Genomic DNA, 19,413 nt, shown 5'->3' with positions numbered 1-19,413 from the left:
ACCAGCTATGTACCCGATCTTGCTGAGCAATGAGTATACAAAGACGAATAAGATATGCTTTCTTCTCTCACAGAACACTCATTCTAGTGGGGAAGTCATATAGCTTTAATGACATGTTAAAAATAGTCTACAATGCCCTTCTCTTTGCCCCTTCATTTTAGAATCTACAACACTGGATGGCATTTATTAATGTGTTAGTCTTCTCACTAGATTGGAATAAACAAAGTTTTAAGGGTGCAAAGAGTAGAGAATGGTTAATTCTCTTCTAGAGAAATGAAAGAAAATATCCCAGAGGAGGTGATACAAACTCCCTGAAGGGAGGCAAAATACCACAGCAAATTCCAACAACAGCATAACCCAGGCATAGAGATATAAAAATGCGTGGTGTGTTTAAGAAAATATAGAGCACAGGAATGATGGTAATTAAAAGCACAGGAATAATGGTAAAAGAATGCAAGTTCAGGTGAGAATGAGGACTGTTCTATTTCCATCACTATCATATCCCTGTATCCCATGTACACAAAAGATGCACAATAAATATTTATCAAGTAAGTCAATGAATAAAGAAAGGCCAGAGACAAGTCTGTTTAGAATACCATATTGAGTTTTGGCTTTTATTCCAAAGAGTAATAGAAAAATGATATTAGGTTTTTAGCTAGGCATTATAATAAGCAGATATACATTTCTAGAAAGATGTGTCTGGTGGGAATGTGAATAAAAAATAAAGAGAAAAGAAACTGGTAGCAGAGAAACATATTATGGGGTTATTACAGTAAGCAAGACAAGCAATGATAAGACCTTACATTACAACTAAGACAGTGGAAAAGGCCAATGGGGAACAGATTCAAAAAGCAATCATATGCTGCTGAGAAAAGGCCAAAAGAGCTGACAAGTGGTCACGGCCTATGTTAGTTCTATTAATCGTGTATAGTAGGTAGAATAAAAGGATGAAGGTATGTTTAAGAGAGGTCAGAGGGGGCACTAGTAAAGATGCATGGATACACTAGTCTGAGTTCCTATCAGACTTTTTCTCATACTTTATAATACACAGTCATACTGGATAAGTAATTAAAATTAAATAAAATTTAGTGTCTCAGTCACAGTAGCCAGAATGCAAGGGTTCAATGGCCACATATAGCTATTGGATACTGCAGATTTACAAAACAGTTTGATCATTGCAGAAAATTCTATTGGACAGTGCTGCTGTAGACAACTAGGACTTATTCATGAAATAGAATGTCTCCTGGTGAATCCAAATTAGTCTTTGTTTTATTTTTCTCTGGAAAGAGACTAGAAAGCAGGAATTTAGTTACACAAGCTACCAAAGCACATTATTTATCTTCAGTGACAGGATTAACACAGTAGTACTCACTTGTTCATGGCCTCCACTCCTGCTTTGGCAGAAGCACTTGGTACTACAAAACCTGACCCAGTCTCAGCATAGATGGTTGTAATAGCAAGAAACGATGCTCCTGACATTTTAAAATGATACAGTAATTAACAATATAGCTAAATCAATTCACATCAGGAAAACATTATTTATAATAATGGGATCTAATTCAAGAGGGTATAACAAAAACTGAAGAATATTTCAAAACTTCACTAAGCCTAAATTAATGAAAGAGTAATCTAATAATATTGCTACATCTTTGCTAGTAATCTTGCTGCCATTCAGGATGGTCCAGTCTGTGCTTAATTAAAATTATATACCAGGTGAGTCAATACCAAGGCTCAAATCTCAAAGGTATGGCCCTATTATACCCTGCATAGTCAGCTGGACAGGATTTCCATTAACACATTTATAAGAATAAATCGGAACCAAAACTAAATTAGCAGGGACTTCTGCCTCCAGCATCATGGATTTGTCCTCCTCCTGTAAACACAAAGAAACTGTATCAAATATATGATACCACTATTTTCAGATACTGTTTAGCAAGCAGGGAAAGATGGCAATTCCTGAGAGAAGAAAAACAAATGTAATGAGCCCTAAGATCAGATTTTGCCTAAAGGTACTGTATATATACTATATGGTATGTACTACATATACATATATATACATATTATATATTCTATATTACATACTCTATATTATACTATATACATATGTCATATAGACTGTGGCATAAGGAGTAGGAAAATAGCCAAATAAGGCATTATCATTGAGTTGAGGAGACAGATCTGATTTTAGAGAGACTGAGGAAGTTGCAATTTGTGAGGCGAGTTCCCCCAAAGAGAACAGTATGTAAAGATAGAGCCCCATAAATCTGCATAGTGTATCCTTGAGTCTCTGGCCAAACATCAAGCTGTATGTGTTTAGGATAAGATTCCATAAGGCCAGGCAAAGAACAACTGCCTGGGAACCATAAGCTGAACAATTCCCAGAGTACACATAGGGCTGGGAGATAAGTGAGTCTGAGCAGCTTTGTTGAATATCCAGGTCTTTCGGTGGAAAGTTCAGAAGGGCTGTGCATTAATAGGAGGGTTAAATTAGCCCAAAAGTAAAGTCTACTCTAGACTCACCCAAATAAAGCTTAAAAATAAACACTGAACTGATCAAGCTGATCCACAAGTTTTTAATTCAAAGGGAAATTAAAATGCATACACATATGTGGACACCACACACACACACACACAACAACAGCAACAGCATAAAATATAAACATAAACAACATAAAATTCACAGCATGCAACCAAAAATTACTACACATAAAAAGACACAGAAACAACCAGGAGAAAAATCAGATAATAGAAAGACTCTCAGAAATGACACAAAACAGAGAATCAGCAGATGAAGACCTTTCAAATGATATTGTACACTGGACAGCTACATGTAAAAGAAAAAGATTAGAACATTTCCTCACACCATATACAAAAATAAACTCAAAATGAATTAAAGATCTAAAAAGACCTAAAACCATAAAATTCCTAGGAGAGAATACAGGCAGAACACACTTTGACATAAACCACAGCAATCTTTTTTTGGATGTGTCTCCTAAGACAAAAGAATAAAAGCAAAAATTAACAAATGGAAACTAATTAAGCTTAAAAGCTTTCGTACAATGAAGAAAACCATGGATGAAACTTAAAAACCTACTGAATGGGAGAAAATACTGGCAAATATGATGGCCAATAAGGGGTTAATATCCAAAATATGTAAACAGCTCATACAACTCAATATCAAAAAAACAAACAGCCCAATTAAAAAATGGGCAAAGACATATTTCCAAAGAAGATATACAGATGGCCAGCAGACACATGAAAAAATGCTCAACAATGCTAATCATCAGAGACATGTAAATCAAAACCACAATGAGATATCACCTCACACATGTCAGAATGGCTATCACCAAAAAGTTTACAAATAACAAGTGTTGGTGAGGATGTGCAGAAAAGGGAACCCTAGTACACTGTTGATGGGATTGTAAATCGAGGCAGCCACTATGGAAAACAGTATGGAGAGTCCTCAGAAAACTAAAAATAGAACTACCATATGATCCAGCAATTCCATTGCTGGGTATGTATCTGACGAAAAATAATAAACTAATTCAAAAAGATACGTGCACCACAATGTTCATAACAACATTACTTACAATTGCCAAGATATGGAAGTAATCTAAGTGCCCATCAACAGATGAATGGATAAAGAAAATGTGGTATATATATACACAATGGAATATTACTCAGCCATAAAAAAGAATGAAATGTTGACATCTGCAACACGTGCATGGACCTAAAGAGTATTATGCTTAAGGAAATAAGTCAAAGAAAAACATATGCTGTATGTTATCACTTATATGTGGAATCTAAAAAATAAAATAAATGAATGTATACAACAAAACAGAAACAGACTCATGGATATAGAGAACAAACTAGTGGTTACCACTGAGGAGAGGAAAAGGGGAAGGGGTGAGATAGGGGTATCGGACTAAGAGACACAAACTACTATGTATAAAATAAGCAACAAGGATATATTGTACAGAAGAGGAAAATACAGCCAGTAATCAACACTGCCTGGGACATAGTGGGTTCTCAGTAAATTGACTGCATGAAAATTTAAAATAATAATATTTAGCTCCTGAAAAATCAGTGATTTTCTACTTCTTACTTAGCCACAACACTGAAAATACTGTAAGTTAATATTAGCAAATGAATCAAACTATATATATATATATATATATATATATAATTTATGAAACAGTAGATACTTTAAGAAATTTAAGACTACAAGTTTGAAGGACTACAAGGAAAATAATTTAAAGAATATTCAGATAAGTTTTTTTTCTCTTTGACATATTTTGTTTCTCTTTCCCTCCACACACCCCAGAGTAGAAACAAAACTTAGCACAACCCGGAAAACATTGGGAGTGGAAGAGGGGACAGGAGTACCATTTTAAGGACATGAGAAATAAGAATAGTTATGTTAGGCATTATGGTAACTTTTTCTAATATATCAAGCTCAGTCTTTCAGATCTCTGAAAATTACTTTGTTTCCAAATTCACCCTGTGAAAGAAGAGGAAGTAGAACTTTAGTGTACACCATTACAGTACACTGACAACAGATGCTAACTGCATCATCTTACAACAAAATTATAAAAACTACTTTTAAAAGTGACAATTACTTATGTAATGCCAGTGTTCCAATAGAATGTGCTCTATCTTCCTATTCAGATTTAACAGCAATTTTTCTTGAGGTGTGGGAAAGGAGGAGTTAAGTCATTATTACGTAATTGAGATACTGGAAATGAAAGTTACCGTCCTCTTCTCTTTCTCTCTAGATTTTATTTAAGATGTGGGTAGCCCACTGCTTAGAATGAGATACTGCTGCTTTTAATTACCCCGAGTGTAAAAAAGAGGCAAACATTTGAAATTGCAGTGTTCCAATAGGATGAATGCTGCATAAACAATTAACAGCTGGATTTCAAAAAATGAACAGTGGTGTTAATAGCTCAAAGTAAAGAATTCCCAGATTCCCAGGGTCAGTCACAGATATATTTTTTTCTTTTCATAGGAAGGCTAATCATTTAAATTAAAATTACCTACAGAAGAGGTTTGTAAATGGCAAGTTTCTAATATCCCAGTGCTGACAACAAAAATAGAACCTATGTTAGCAAAGTTAAGAAAATAGAGAAAGGGAGCAATAAATAAAATAAATATTATGCTAGCCCATCCTTAACTATTTCAAAATGGAAAAAAGTAGTAACAAAGAAACACTAAAAATCACACTATTAAATAAAACGTGTAAGATTATGTGCCAGTTTCAAAAAAAAAGACTCAAAAGCTCTAAAATCTGGTTTAAATACAAATTTTGAAAATTAAAATAAAAATTTCAGTTCCAATGTTCAGTAGAGATGGAATACTGTAGTTTAAAGACATCTGACTCAAACATTGATTCTACTATTTACTAGCTCTATAACTGTGTGACCTTGAGCAAATCACTTCCATGTTCTGGGCCCCAGATTTATCACTGTAAAGTAGGAAAATAGGGAGTTTCCAGCAAATGTCATTACATTCTACAGATTACTCACTAATTAATCATTGCTATCAATTTTACCTATTACTCTTTTACCCTCATGCAAAAAGTCCCATTTTGAAAATGATAATATCCAGCTCTTTAACCACCATTTGTAACTTCAATTGATGTTAACTTTGACTTCCCAACTACTCTGCCATTTTCATTAAAATTTGCCTCCTGGCCTTAAACCTACAAAAATATCTGTAACCACATCTCAAAGCCAATTTCTCTCAACAATCTGGAAGATCTCAACATTCAGGTGGACAAGATCATAAATCTTACAGCTCCATGACCTTCGGTGCTACCTCAATTTAGCCACAACCTGAACTTTGTCATCATTCCAAAATACTAAATGCAATGTGTTACTCTCCGTATTCTGTCCTTCCAGATCTTTCACATCCTCATACTACATGTGCTCTTTGAGACTTCATTATAAATTCTGGGTGCTTTATCTCCCATATTCTTTAGGCTTATAGTTCCCTCCTAGTCTAACTCTTCTATTTACAGCCTAGACTATTACATGAATCAGACACTCAGTTCCTAGCCACACATTCTCTCAAACATCCACCCTGCAGTTCTTAATACCAGAATGGCCTTCTCCACTCTTATAAGGAGGGAGTTTTAAAACTGTTCCAAACTGTAGGTAAATGCCATTGGAAAGATGCATCTACAATTTCACCAGGGCCCTCAACATCATTTATCAACTCTTTCAGTATCCAGAGTAAACTCCTCCACCTGTGTTTTTGATTCACATCTCCTGAGACTAGAACATTCCCTCATTGGTTCTCTCTTCTTTCTTTCTCAACACTTCTCCTCATTGGGGCCTCCCCTCAGTCATTAATCATGCTTCAATCACCACTCTGAATATATCTCTTGTTAAGATCCTTCAGTTTATCTTTACCCAGTTCCAGAGGGTAAAGTCCACACCCCTTAGCCTCATCTTTGCCTCTCCAAGCATTACATACTACAAGTAAATAAACCTGAACTCCTTGTACTTTCTAGGCACACAGGTGAGCTACTGTTTGCAGGTTTAACTCTTCTACTGTTATTGCCAGCAATTAATCTTCCTGACAATCATAACATGAAGAGCAAACTCTTCACTTCTCTTTTTGATGAAGGCACAGAGGACTCTTAGCCACTTTTTGATAAGAGCCTCAATTGAATTTAAATCTAAAAGTCATCAACACTCTAAAAGTTATTCACAGGATGATCATATAACTTAAAAACAAATAGTATAACTCTTTTTAAAAGAATATTATCTACTAAGTGAAGACATCTCATTTGAACATTTAACATAAATACATCCTTCATGTAGGTTGAAACTTAAAAGTTTAATTACAATAAGTGGTATCAGAGCTCCGGTTTTTCTAGTCTATTTTAACTATGGGACATAGGGACATAGCCTTACATTCAGATACTTTATGGTCCCCTTGTAAAACAGGTGGTAAAAATACACTTATCTTGGAGGAATCTAACATTTTCTTTAATAGCTAATACTTACTGAGTAGTAGTCTGAGCCAGGCACTATTCTTAACACTTTACAGGCACTAGCTCACTTAATCATCACAGCAATCCTAGGAGGAAGGTTCTATCTTTATCCTCCTATTTACAAAAGAGACTGAGGCACAGAGAGGTAGTTTTCCCAAGTTCACACTACTAATAAGTGGTATGATCAGGACTAGAACCAGGCAGTTTGATCCAGAGCCTACACTCATAAAATTTCCTCTCAAAGAAATTTCCAGTTATATAGTTAAAAAGAAAAAAAAAAAAGATTCCTTTCCAAAATTTCCAAATCACCTTACCGTTACATTATCTTCACAAAACATCAAAGTAAGGTACACAGTTTCTATAAGAAAATTTAATAAATGAGGTAGAAATGTTGTATCAAAGTAGTAACTCTAGCAAAAAGTGATTTTAAAAGGATATTAACACTGCCTTAATAAATGCCAACTCATTACTAAGAAAGTGTTTTTAAACAGTCTTAAAATGCACCCATTGTTCTAAGGAAGGCCTAGACGCAATACACAGAAATGTACCCATATGGTCCTTCTATACTTTAAAATCTAAACAGCATACAACTTGCACTCACACAACTGACAAATAAGAAAAGCCTCATCCTATGCCTGCTCTACTCTTCCTTCTTCTGAAACAAGGTGCATTTGCCTCCTTATCAGCTGATTTTGTCAAAAGGCTCGTCATCTTCTTTTCCCCTAATAGTAAAGCTGAAGGACATAATTTAAAGTAGTGTTAAACATGCCCTCAATTCGCCTTCTTTTTGTGGGTCTCAAAAATGTTTCATTCCATAAACAAAGCATCACCTTTGTGCTTAGTGATGAGTTAGGAACTGGTGGGGAGAAGAATGGAGTAAGGGTGGAAAGGGTTTGCAGGTGGGGCAGAAGTATTGTATACTGATGGGTAATAGCATTTCCAATTTTGATGGATGAGAAAAGGAGACTTACAACATGGAACAATAACAATGTGCAGCATGTTTTTAAATGTTGAAGTGTGTATTAGAGCTTTTGAATAGGACATCATTCATTGAGGTGTGGAACTAAAGCTGGGCATGACAATTCTATATGGCTTAAGGAAAAATGATTCTTTCAGAGTCTATGTAAAAGAGCAGCCAAACAAAGGGTGATTACAGAAGGACATGAGATTGGACAGGCTGAGGTTCACTGAATGATGAATGATGAGGGAAAAGTAACTGGCTGAGTTCAATATCAATGAATTGAAACTAAGAATGCTTTAAAATTTATTTCTGTGTTTACAGTTCACACATTATGTGTCTAGAACAGCAAGATGGTTAAAAACCTTGTGTTTTCTGATAATTTGTTTTAACTCAATTGCAAGATAGCATAAAGTATTTTACTTAGTTCAAAGCCTTCAACTGTTTCTTCATAACTATTGATTAAAAGGATCTTTCCTTTTTTAGTTTCTTCGGTTGGTGCATTATTTGCATTTACTCTTCTCTTCCTCTAGCACAAGGCTGCTGGTAAGATATTCTCAGGCTGCTGGTAAGATCATCTCAGGCATACTTCCAATGACACTGATCTTATCCATGATTTCCTTTACAGACATTTCTTAACTACTTTCTATTTCCCCTTCATTGTTCATGATTAGTCTGACTAGACAGTAACCGTTCACTCCTTGCCTTTCCCTGACACAGTCCATATGATTCAAGCTTCCTTGGGTTGCTTCTGACTATTCCATACTCTTAGATTCCCTGAGTCTCTGAAAATTAATTCTACCTAATTCTTTAAATTATCTAAGCTACCATATGTTCATTCACATACATGAAGAAGCACATGAATATTTTTGAAGCAATTTATGTTTTTCACAAAACTTTTGTATCTAATACCTTATTTGCTTACTAAATATTGGAGTAGTAGTTGATTATCCAATCGTTTTTACAGATGAGAAAGCTAAGTAGTGGTCAAAATATCAAGACTCACCATCTAAGTATCAGGTATAAACTAGGTGACAATGACTTCAATTAAACTACGGTTCTTTCTTTTTTCCTACTGGACCACTTCTTTTTTTTTTAATGAATTTATTTATTTTATTTATTTATTTTTGGCTGTGTTGGGTCTTCGTTGTGGTGAGTGGGCTTCTCATTGTGGTGGCTTCTCTTGTTGCAGAGCACAGGCTCTAGGCATGTGGGCTTCAGTAGTTGTGTCATGTGGGCTCAGTAGTTGTGGCCCCATGGCTCTAGAGCACAGGCTCAGTAATTGTGGCACACGGGCTTAGTGGCTCCACGGCATGTGGGATCTTCCTGGACCAGGGATCGAACCCATATCCCCTGCACTGGCAGGCGGATTCTCAACCACTGCACCACCAGGGAAGCCCTGGACTACCTCTGACAATAAAAAAAAAAAAATATGTCAATCATCAATTTTAACAGTGATAATTAACACTTCTTAGTTATTTAATAAACCATATTTTCTCATCTGTAAAAGTGAGAATTAAAAACATCTACCAATATATTAAAAAAGACTAACTCTGTGCCTCAGTTTCTACCCATAACTATAAACTTACCTTCCAGAGTCATTACAAGTATTAAATGAGTTCATAAATATTTAACACTTAGAACAAAACCTGATATAGAATAAGCACTTAATAAATGTTAGGTGTTTTAAAAAAGTAAGAAGAAAGGAAGTAAGGAAGGAGGGGAGAGGGAGGGAAGGAGAGGGACTGAGGGAGACAAGAAGGAAGAAAATTTAGTTAAAATTAGAGCATTTACTTATAAATAATACTGTTCAGTATTCTAACATCTATTGCATCTTATATCTGTATTTAATAATTATACAAGTTGCAGTAATCACTACAGATTTCTCATATGTGGTCTTATGTGGAAGAAATTCTAGTTTCCTGGTATAAAGTAATCTATGTGACTCAATGATCAAAGATAGTCCAAAATCAAGTAAAATACCTGGGTAGGCTGTCACATATTTTGTCAATTAATATACTCACACACACAAAAAAAGGAAAATTTAAGAAAAATTGTTCTCTTTAAATAGAATCCAAACAAATATATTTTTAAAAAAAATAATAGTGGATATGTGGTCAATATTCTTACTCAAATGTTAAGTAATTTAAGATTCTGAAAAACAACCAAGTATGAAGGGTATCATACTATGTTGAACACATATTTAATATGTCTTTCACAGTGGCACAAGAGGCATTGGTTGAATTTAGTTTAAATAAAATATCAATTTCAAAAGACAGGGGTGTAACCAACATATCTATTGGCAAAGTAGAGCTGAGGACTGACAGAGTAGTAAGTAAGGCCTTAAGAACACAAATCCGGGAGACCTTCAAGATGGTGGAGGAGTAAGAAGTGGAGATCCCCTTCCTCCCCACAAATACATCAGAAATACATCTAAATGTGGAACAATTCCTACAGAACACCTACTGAACGCTGGCAGAAGACCTCAGACTTCCCCAAAGGCAAAAACTCCCCATGTACCTGTTTTTTTCTTTCCTTTTCTCTTTTTTTCCTCCCTTTTCTTCTGAGCCATGTGGCTGACAGAGTGTTGGTGCTCCGAGTGGGTGCCAGGCCTGTGCCTCTGAGGTGGGAGAGCCGAGTTCAGGACATTGGCCCAACAGACACCTCCCGGCTCCATGTAATATCAAAAGGCAAAAGCTCTCCCAGAGATCTCCATCTTAACGCTAAGACCCAGATCCACTCAACAAGCAGCAAGCTCCAGTGCTGGACTCCCTATGCCAGAAAACCAGCAAGATAGGAACACAACCCCACCCATTAGCAGAGAGGCTGCCTAAAATCCTAATAAGGTCACAGACACCCCAAAACACACCACCAGACATGGTCCTGCCCACCAGAAAGACAAGATCCAGCTTCATCAACCAGAACACAGGCACTAGTTTCCCCTCCACCAGGAAGCCTACATAATCCACTGAACCAACCTCACCCACTGGGGGCAGACACCAAAAACAATGGAAACTATGAACCTGCAGCCTGTGAAAAGGAGACCCCAAGCACAGTAAGTTAAACAAAATGAGAAGACAGAGAAACACACAGCAGATGAAGCAGCAAGGTAAAAACCCACCAGACCTAACAAATGAAGAGGAAGTAGGCAGTCTACCTGAAAAAGAATTCAGAGTAATGATAGTAATGATGATCCAAAATCTTGGAAATAGAATGGAGAAAATACAAGAAACGTTTAACAAGGAGCTAGAAGAACTAAAGAGCAAATAAACAAGGATGAACAACACAATAAATGAAAATAAAAATTCTCTAGAAGGAATCAATAGCAGCATAACTGAGGTAGAAGAATGGATAAGTGACCTGGAAGATAAAATAGTGGAAATAACTCCTGCAGAGCAGAATAAAGAAAAAAGAATGAAAAGAATTGAGGACAGTCATAGAGATTTCCAGGAAAACAAAAAACGTATGAATATTTGAATTATAGGGGTCCCAGAAGAACAAGAGAAAAAGAAAGAGACTGAGAAAATATTTGAAGAGATTATAGATGAAAACTTCCCTAAAATAGGGAAGGAAATAAACAAGTCCAGGAAGCACAGAGAGTCCCATACAGGATAAATCTAAGGAGAAAAACACCAAGACACATATTAATCAAACTCTCAAAAATTAAATACAAAGAAAAAATATTAAAAGCAGCAAGGGAAAAACAACAAATAACATACAAGGGAATCCCCATAAGGTTAACAGCTGATCTTTCAGGAGACACTCTGCAAGACAAAGGGACTGGCAGGACATATTTAAAGTGATGAAAGAGAAAAACCTAAAATCCAGATTACTCTACCCAGCAAGGTTCTCATTCAGATTCGGAAAGAGAAATAAAACTTTTACAGAGAAGCAAAAGCTAAGAGAATTCAGCACCACCAAACCAGCTTTATAACAAATGTTAAAGGAACTTCTCTAGGCAGGAAACACAAGAGAAGGAAAAGACCTACAATAATAAACCCAAACCAATTCAGAAAATGTTAATAGGAACATACATATCAATAACTACCTTAAATATAAATGGATTAAATGCTCCAACCAAAAGACATAGACAGGCTGAATGGATACAAAAAAAGACCTGTATATATGTTGTCTACAGGAGACCCACTTCAGACCTAGGGACACATACAGAGTGAAAGTGAGGGGATGGAAAAAGATATTCCATGCAAATGGAAATCAAAAGAAAGCTGGAGTAGCAATTCTCATATCAGACAAAACAGACATTAAAATAAAGACTATAACAAGAGACAAAGAAGGACATTACATAATGATCAAGAGATCAATCCAAGAGAAGACATAACAATTGTAAATATTTACGCACCCAACATACGATGCATAATGCAAATGTTAACAGCCATAAAAGGGGAAAGAGACAATAACAGAAACATAGTAGGGGACTTTAACACCCCACTTTCACCAATGGACAGATCATCCAAAATGAAAATAAGGAGACACAAGCTTTAAATCAAACATTAAACAAGATGGACTTAATTGATACTTATAGGACTTAATTGATTTATTATAAGACATTCCATCCAAAAACAACAGAATACACATTCTTCTCAAGTGCTTATGGAACATTCTCCAGGATACACAATACCTTCGGGCACAAATCAAGCCTTTATAATTTAAAGAAAATTGAAATCGTATCAAGTATCTTTTCCGACCACAACGTAATGAGTCTATATATCAATTAAGGGAAATAATCTGTAAAAATACAAACACATGGATGCTAAACAATACACTATTTAATAACCAAGACATCATTGAAGAAATCAAAGGGGAAATCAAAAAATACCTAGAAACAAATGACAATGAAAACATGACGACCCCAAACCTATGGGATGTAGCAAAAGCAGTTCTAAGAGGGAACTTTATAGCAGTACAATCCTACCTCAAAAAACAAGAGAAATTAAAAATAAACAACCTAACATTGCACCAAAAGATGTTAGAGAAAGAAGAACAAAAAACCCAAAATTAGCAGAAGGAAACAAATCATACAGATCAGATCAGAAATAAATGAAAAAGAAATGAAGGAAACAATAGCAAAGATCAATAAAACTAAAAGCTGGTTCTTTGGGAAGATAAACAAAATTGATAAACCATTAGCCAGACTCATCAAGAAAAAAAAAGGAGAAGACTCAAATCAATAGAATTAGAAATGAAAAAGGAGAGGTAACAACTGACACCTCAGAAATACAAAGGATCATGAGAGATTAGTACAAGCAAGTATATGCCAATAAAATGGACAACCTGGAAGAAATGGACAAATTGTTAGAAAAGCACAACCTTCCGAGACTGAACCAGGAAAACATAGAAAATATCAATAGACCAATCACAAGCACTGAAATTGAGACTGTGATTAAAAATCTTCCAACAAACAAAAGCCCAGGACCAGATGGCTTCACAGGCAAATTCTATCAAACATTTAGAGAAGAGCTAACACCTATCCTTCTCAAACTCTTCCAAAATATAGCAGAGGGAGGAATACTCTCAAATTCATTCCACGAGGCCACCATCACCCTAATAACAAAACCAGACAAAACATGTCACAAGGAAAGGAAACTACAGGCCAATATCACTGATGAACATAGATGCTAATATCCTCAACAAAATACTAGCAAACAGATTCCAACAGCACATTAAAAGGATCATACACCATAGTCAAGTGGGGTATATCCCAGGAATGCAAGGATTCTTCCATAAATGCAAATCAATCAATGTGATACACCATATTAACAAACTGAAGGAGAAAAACCATATGATAATCTCAGTAGATGCAGAAAAAGGTTTCAATAGAATTCAACACCCATTTATGATAAAAACTCTCCAGAAAGTAGGCATAGAGGGAACTTACCTCGCCATAATAAAGGCCATATATGACAAACCCACAGCCAACATCATTCTCAGTGATGAAAAACTGAAACCATTTCCACTAAGATCAGGAACAACACAAGGCTGTCCACTCTCACCACTATTATTCAACATAGTTTTGGAAGTTTTAGCCACAGCAATCAGAGAAGGAAAAGAAAGGGAATCGAAATCGGAAAAGAAGTAAATCTGTCACTGTTTGCAGATGACATGATACTATACATAGAGAATCCTAAAGATGCTACCAGAAAACTACTAGAGCTAATCAATGAATTTGGTAAAGTTGCAGGATACAAAATTAATGCACAGAAATCTCTGGCATTCCTATATACTAATGATGAAAAATCTGAAAGTGAAATCAAGGAAACACTCCCATTTACCATTGCAACAAAAAGAATAAAATATCTAGGAATAAACCTACCTAAGGAGACAAAAGACCTGTATGCAGAAAATTATAAGACACTGATGAAAGAAATTAAAGATGATACAAATAGATGGAGAGATGTACCATGTTCTTGGATTGGAAGAATCAACATTGTGAAAATGACTCTACTACCCAAAGCAATCTACAGATTCAATGCAATCCCTATCAAACTACCAATGGCATTTTTCACAGAACTAGAACAAAAAATTTCACAATTTGTATGGAAACACAAAAGACCCCGAATAGCCAAAGCAATCTTGAGAACGAAAAATGGAGCTGGAGGAATCAGGCTCCCTGACTTCAGACTATACTACAAAGCTACAGTAATCAAGACAGTATGGTACTGGCACAAAAACAGAAAGATAGATCAATGGAACAGGATAGAAAGCCCAGAGATAAACCCACGGACATATGGTCACCTTATCTTTGATAAAGGAGGCAGGAATGTACAGTGGAGAAAGGACAGTCTCTTCAATAAGTGGTGCTGGGAAAACTGGACAGGGACATGTAAAAGTATGAGATTAGATCACTCCCTAACACCATACACAAACATTAGCTCAAAATGGATTAAAGACCTAAATGTAAGGCCAGACACTATCAAACTCCTAGAGGAAAACATAGGCAGAACACTCTATGACATAAATCACAGCAAGATCCTTTTTGACCCACCTCCTAGAGAAATGGAAATAAAGACAAAAATAAACACATGGGACCTAATGAAACTTAAAAGCTTTTGCACAGCAAAGGAAACCATAAACAAGACCAAAAGACAACCCTCAGAATGGGAGAAAATATTTGCAAATGAAGCAACTGACAAAGGATTAATCTCCAAACTTTATAAGCAGCTCATGCAGCTCAATAGCAAAAAAACAAACAACCCAATCCAAAAATGGGCAGAAGACCTAAATAGACATTTCTCCACAGAAGATATACAGACAGCCAACAAACACATGAAAGGATGCTCAACATCTTTACTCATTAGAGAAATGCAAATCAAAACTACAGTGAGATATCATCTCACACCAGTCAGAATGGCCATCATCAAAAATCTAGAAACAATAAATGCTGGAGAGGGTGTGGAAAAAAGGGAACACTCTTGCACTGCTGGTGGGAATGTGAATTGGTACAGCCACTATGGAGAACGGTATGGAGGTTCCTTAAAAAACTACAAATAGAACTACCATATGACCCAGCAATCCCACTACTGGGCATATACCCTGAGAAAACCATAATTCAAAAAGAGACATGTACCAAAATGTTCATAGCAGCCCTATTTACAATAGCCCGGAGATGGAAACAACCTAAGTGTCCATCATCGGATGAATGGGTAAAGAAGATGTGGCACATATATACAATGGAATATTACTCAGCCATAAAAAGAAATGAAATTGAGCTATTTGTAATGAGGTGGATGGACCTAGAGTCTGTCATACAGAGTGAAGTAAGTCAGAAAGAGAAAGACAAATACCGTATGCTGACACATATATATGGAATTTAAGAAAAAAAAAATGTCATCAAGAACCTAGGAGTAAGACAGGAATAAAGACACAGACCTACTAGAGCATGGACTTGAGGATATGGGGAGGGGGAAGGGTAAGCTGTGACAAAGTGAAAGAGCGGCATGGACATATATACACTACCAAACGTAAGGTAGATAGCTAGTGGGAAGCAACCGCATAGCACAGGGAGATCAGCTCGGTGCTTTGTGACCGCCTGGAGGGGTGGGATAGGGAGGGTGGGAGGGAGACGCAAAAGGGAGGGGATATGGGAACATATGTATATGTATAACTGATTAAATTTGTAAAATTAAAAAAAAAAAAGAATCCCCCCCAAAAAAAAAACTAAAAAATTTCTGCACAGCAAAAGAAACCATCAACAAAATGAAAATACAATTTATTGAATGGAAGAAGATACGTGCAAATGATATATCTGATAAGAGGTTAACATCCAAAATATATAAAGAGCTCATACAACTCAACAACAACAAAAAACATTTAAAAAATGGGCAGAGGAGCTGAATAAATATTTTTCTAAAGAAGACTTATAGATGGCCAACAGGCATATGAAAAGATGCTCAACATTGCTAATCATCAGGGAAATGTAAATCAAAACCACATTGAGATAGCACCTCACACCTGTCAGAATGTCTATCATCAAAAAGACCATAAATAACAGATGTTGGTGAGGATACAGAATAAAGGGAACACTAGTAAACTGTTAGTGGGAATATAAACTGGTATAGCCACTATGGAAAACAGTATAGAGGGTCCTGAAAAAATTAAGAATAGAACTACCATGTTTTCCAGCTATCCCACTTCTGGATATTTATCCAAAGAATACGGAAACACTAATTTGAAAAGATATATGAACCCCTGTGTTCATCATGGCATTATTTACAATAGCCAAGATATTAAAATAGCTAAGTGCCCATCAAGAGTTGAATGGATAAAGATGTGACATACACACACACACACAGAGAAATACTACTCAGCCATAAAAAGATAAAATTTTCCCATTTGTGACAACACAGATGGACCTTGAGGGTATCATGCTAAGTGAAATAAGTCAGATGGAAAAAGACAAATACCATATGATATCACTCATATGTGGACTATAAAAAACAAACACACGCACACACACACAAACAAAATAAATGAAAAAAACAAACAAAAACAAAAACATAAATACAGAGAACAGGGTTTCCCTGGTGGCGCAGTTGTTGAGAGTCTGCTCGCTAATGCAGGGGACACGGGTTCGGGCCCTGGTCTGGGAGGATCCCGCATGCTGTGGAGCGACTGGGCCCATGAGCCACAACTACTGAGCCTGCGCATCTGGAGCCTGTGCTCCGCAACAAAGAGGCCACGATAGTGAGAGGCCCATGCACTGCGATGAAGAGTGGCCCCCACTTGCCACAACTAGAGAAAGCCCTAGTACAGAAACGAAGACCCAACACAGCAAAAATAAATAAGTAAATTAATAAAAAAAAAACTCCTACCCCCAACATTGTAAAAAAAAACAAACAAAAAACTCAACTATAGATACGGTAAGATGCTGCTGTGATGTAGGGAAGGAAAAAACAATTAAAAAAAAATACAGAGAACAGAGTAGTGGTTACCAGGGGAAGGGGCAGGGAGGAATGGGTATAGGGGATCAACTGTATGGTGATAGATGGAAACTAAATTTTTAGTGGTAAATACACTGTAGTGTATGTAGAAGTAGAAATACTGCACACTTGAAGCATTTATATATGTTATAAACCAGTTACTTCAATAAAAAATATAGAATTTTTAAAATAATAAAAAGAGAAACAACTCAATAAAAAATGGATTAAAAACATAGACAGTGAGGATTAAGTAGAAATCAGCAAGAGGGAACATAAGTAGAAATCGGCAAGAGGGAACATTTGGAGGCAATAGAAATGTTCTATGTCTTGGTTTGGTAATGGTTACCTAAGTGTATAAATTTATAAAACAATCAAAATTCTGTATCAATTTATATATAGAAAATCTGTGGATTTCACTATATATAAATGTTTCTTCCCATTTAGCAAACTAAAAATAATATATACATTAGAGCTACATTATGCATTGATTTACTCTTTCTTTAATCTATCTGTATTTCAGCATATAATAATCTTGCATTTCATACTGATTCTATACTGGTATATGAAAATACTTTGTAAATTACAAAGCACTATTGTGGTATAAAGTATTATTAATGCTATTTAAATAATAGTGCTACTTTAAGAGGTTAAAATAACCTCTTAAGAGTTTCAAGAGGTATCTCTTGCTTCTAGTGATCTCTAAGGTTTGATGGAAAAATTCAATATTTATCCTATCCATGTCCTTCATGACTAGATTCTTAAATAAAACTCTGTATTATTCTTTTACTCTTTCCTCATTGCAAATTCTCTCAATTCTTTAATAAAATTAGATACTCTTTTCCACACTATTTACTAAAAATTTTAAATTTATACATGACATACTAGTGATGAATGAACCTCAGCAGGATAATTTCGAATCCTCCCCAGAAAGGATCAGCCATGTATTTACTGACCTTTGTGGCTATAAGAGCACATTGGGCTAAGGTCTTTAGGAGTTTCCTAAATCTTTTATTTGTTCAAAATTGTTAGCTTTGCATCAGTGCTGCCTAGAAACATACTTTAACAGTGTCCCTCTAATTTTAGCTTCTCTGCCCCTGCTAAGGCCACAGTTCTCTTGATCTTCAGTGATCTGCTAGCCCCTCTCTGAGTGGAACTCATCACCAATTCCTGTCCCCAGCAAGTGAGCATCTGGCTTCTAGTTGCTGGTGCCCTTATATTTTCTAGTCTGACTTCCTGGATATCTTACCTTGACCGCCTTCCTAGATACCAGACCACCTAACATACTTCTGATCACAGATTATTACAGATGGCCTGCTCCCTGAACTGACTTCCATATTTACCACTTTGACACACCTCAGAGGTCATTAGCACCTGAGTTCCTAGACTATCGCTCCAATACCAGAAAAGACCCTGTGCATTGTACTCTCCACAGCTCACTAATACAAGTCCTTAAAACCCTGTCAGGTTACAGCATCTATAACCGACAGGAATTTTGGAAGAATAAAAACTGGCTCCATCTTTTAAGAAGCCTTAGCTAATGTATTTTTAATGAAGCCCATAGAATTTTAACCAATGTGATGAATAAAAATAGATCAAAGTCTATGTTAAAATGAATGACAATAATGAGAAAAGAAGGGAGAGTCGGACAGAAATCCAGAGTAACACAGATGGGCAGGGGATGAAATAAAAGAGACAAGGCAGAGAAACACCAAGCGGTGAGAGAGACCAAGATGAAGAAAGAAACAGAAGCAAAAGTGAAGAGTTGACAGAGAGAGAGAAAGAGAGAGACAGACAGACATACAGAGAGAAACAAATAAGAGAAATGAGTAAGAGGTATGGAGAGAGAAAATCAGACAGAGGCAGAGTGAGAAGAGATAGAAGGATCCTAGAACAGAGAAGAGAGAGAAGTCAGCCCACACTTCTCTGTCTCCCTTCCCAATCATCCACCCCTTTAAAAAAAATCAAAAAAATTATGTAAATTCCAAATTTCAATCATATCCACTTTGCTGTAATGGGAA

The 19,413-nt window shown here is 36.0% G+C and overlaps 1 protein-coding gene across 3 annotated transcripts in view; it reads right to left on the bottom strand.

Annotated features, from left to right (window-relative positions):
* DECR1 (2,4-dienoyl-CoA reductase 1) overlaps positions 1 to 19,413 on the bottom strand; it is a 47,656-nt gene that overhangs the window by 13,234 nt on the left and 15,009 nt on the right. For 2 of the 3 annotated variants that reach the window (XM_060116361.1, XM_060116363.1), the window contains exon 6: positions 1,373 to 1,472. In XM_060116361.1, coding sequence (XP_059972344.1) covers positions 1,373 to 1,472 — 100 coding nt within the window. Of the gene's footprint in view, positions 1 to 1,372; positions 1,473 to 10,478; positions 10,579 to 19,413 lie in introns of all 3 variants that reach the window. The other variant, XM_060116362.1, reaches the window with a different exon arrangement.

This window comes from Mesoplodon densirostris, chromosome 13 (genome assembly GCF_025265405.1).
Source record: "Mesoplodon densirostris isolate mMesDen1 chromosome 13, mMesDen1 primary haplotype, whole genome shotgun sequence".
NCBI lineage: Eukaryota > Metazoa > Chordata > Mammalia > Artiodactyla > Ziphiidae > Mesoplodon > Mesoplodon densirostris.
The sequence above is the reverse complement of the archived record's forward strand: the minus strand, read 5'-3'. Positions and strand labels throughout refer to the sequence as shown.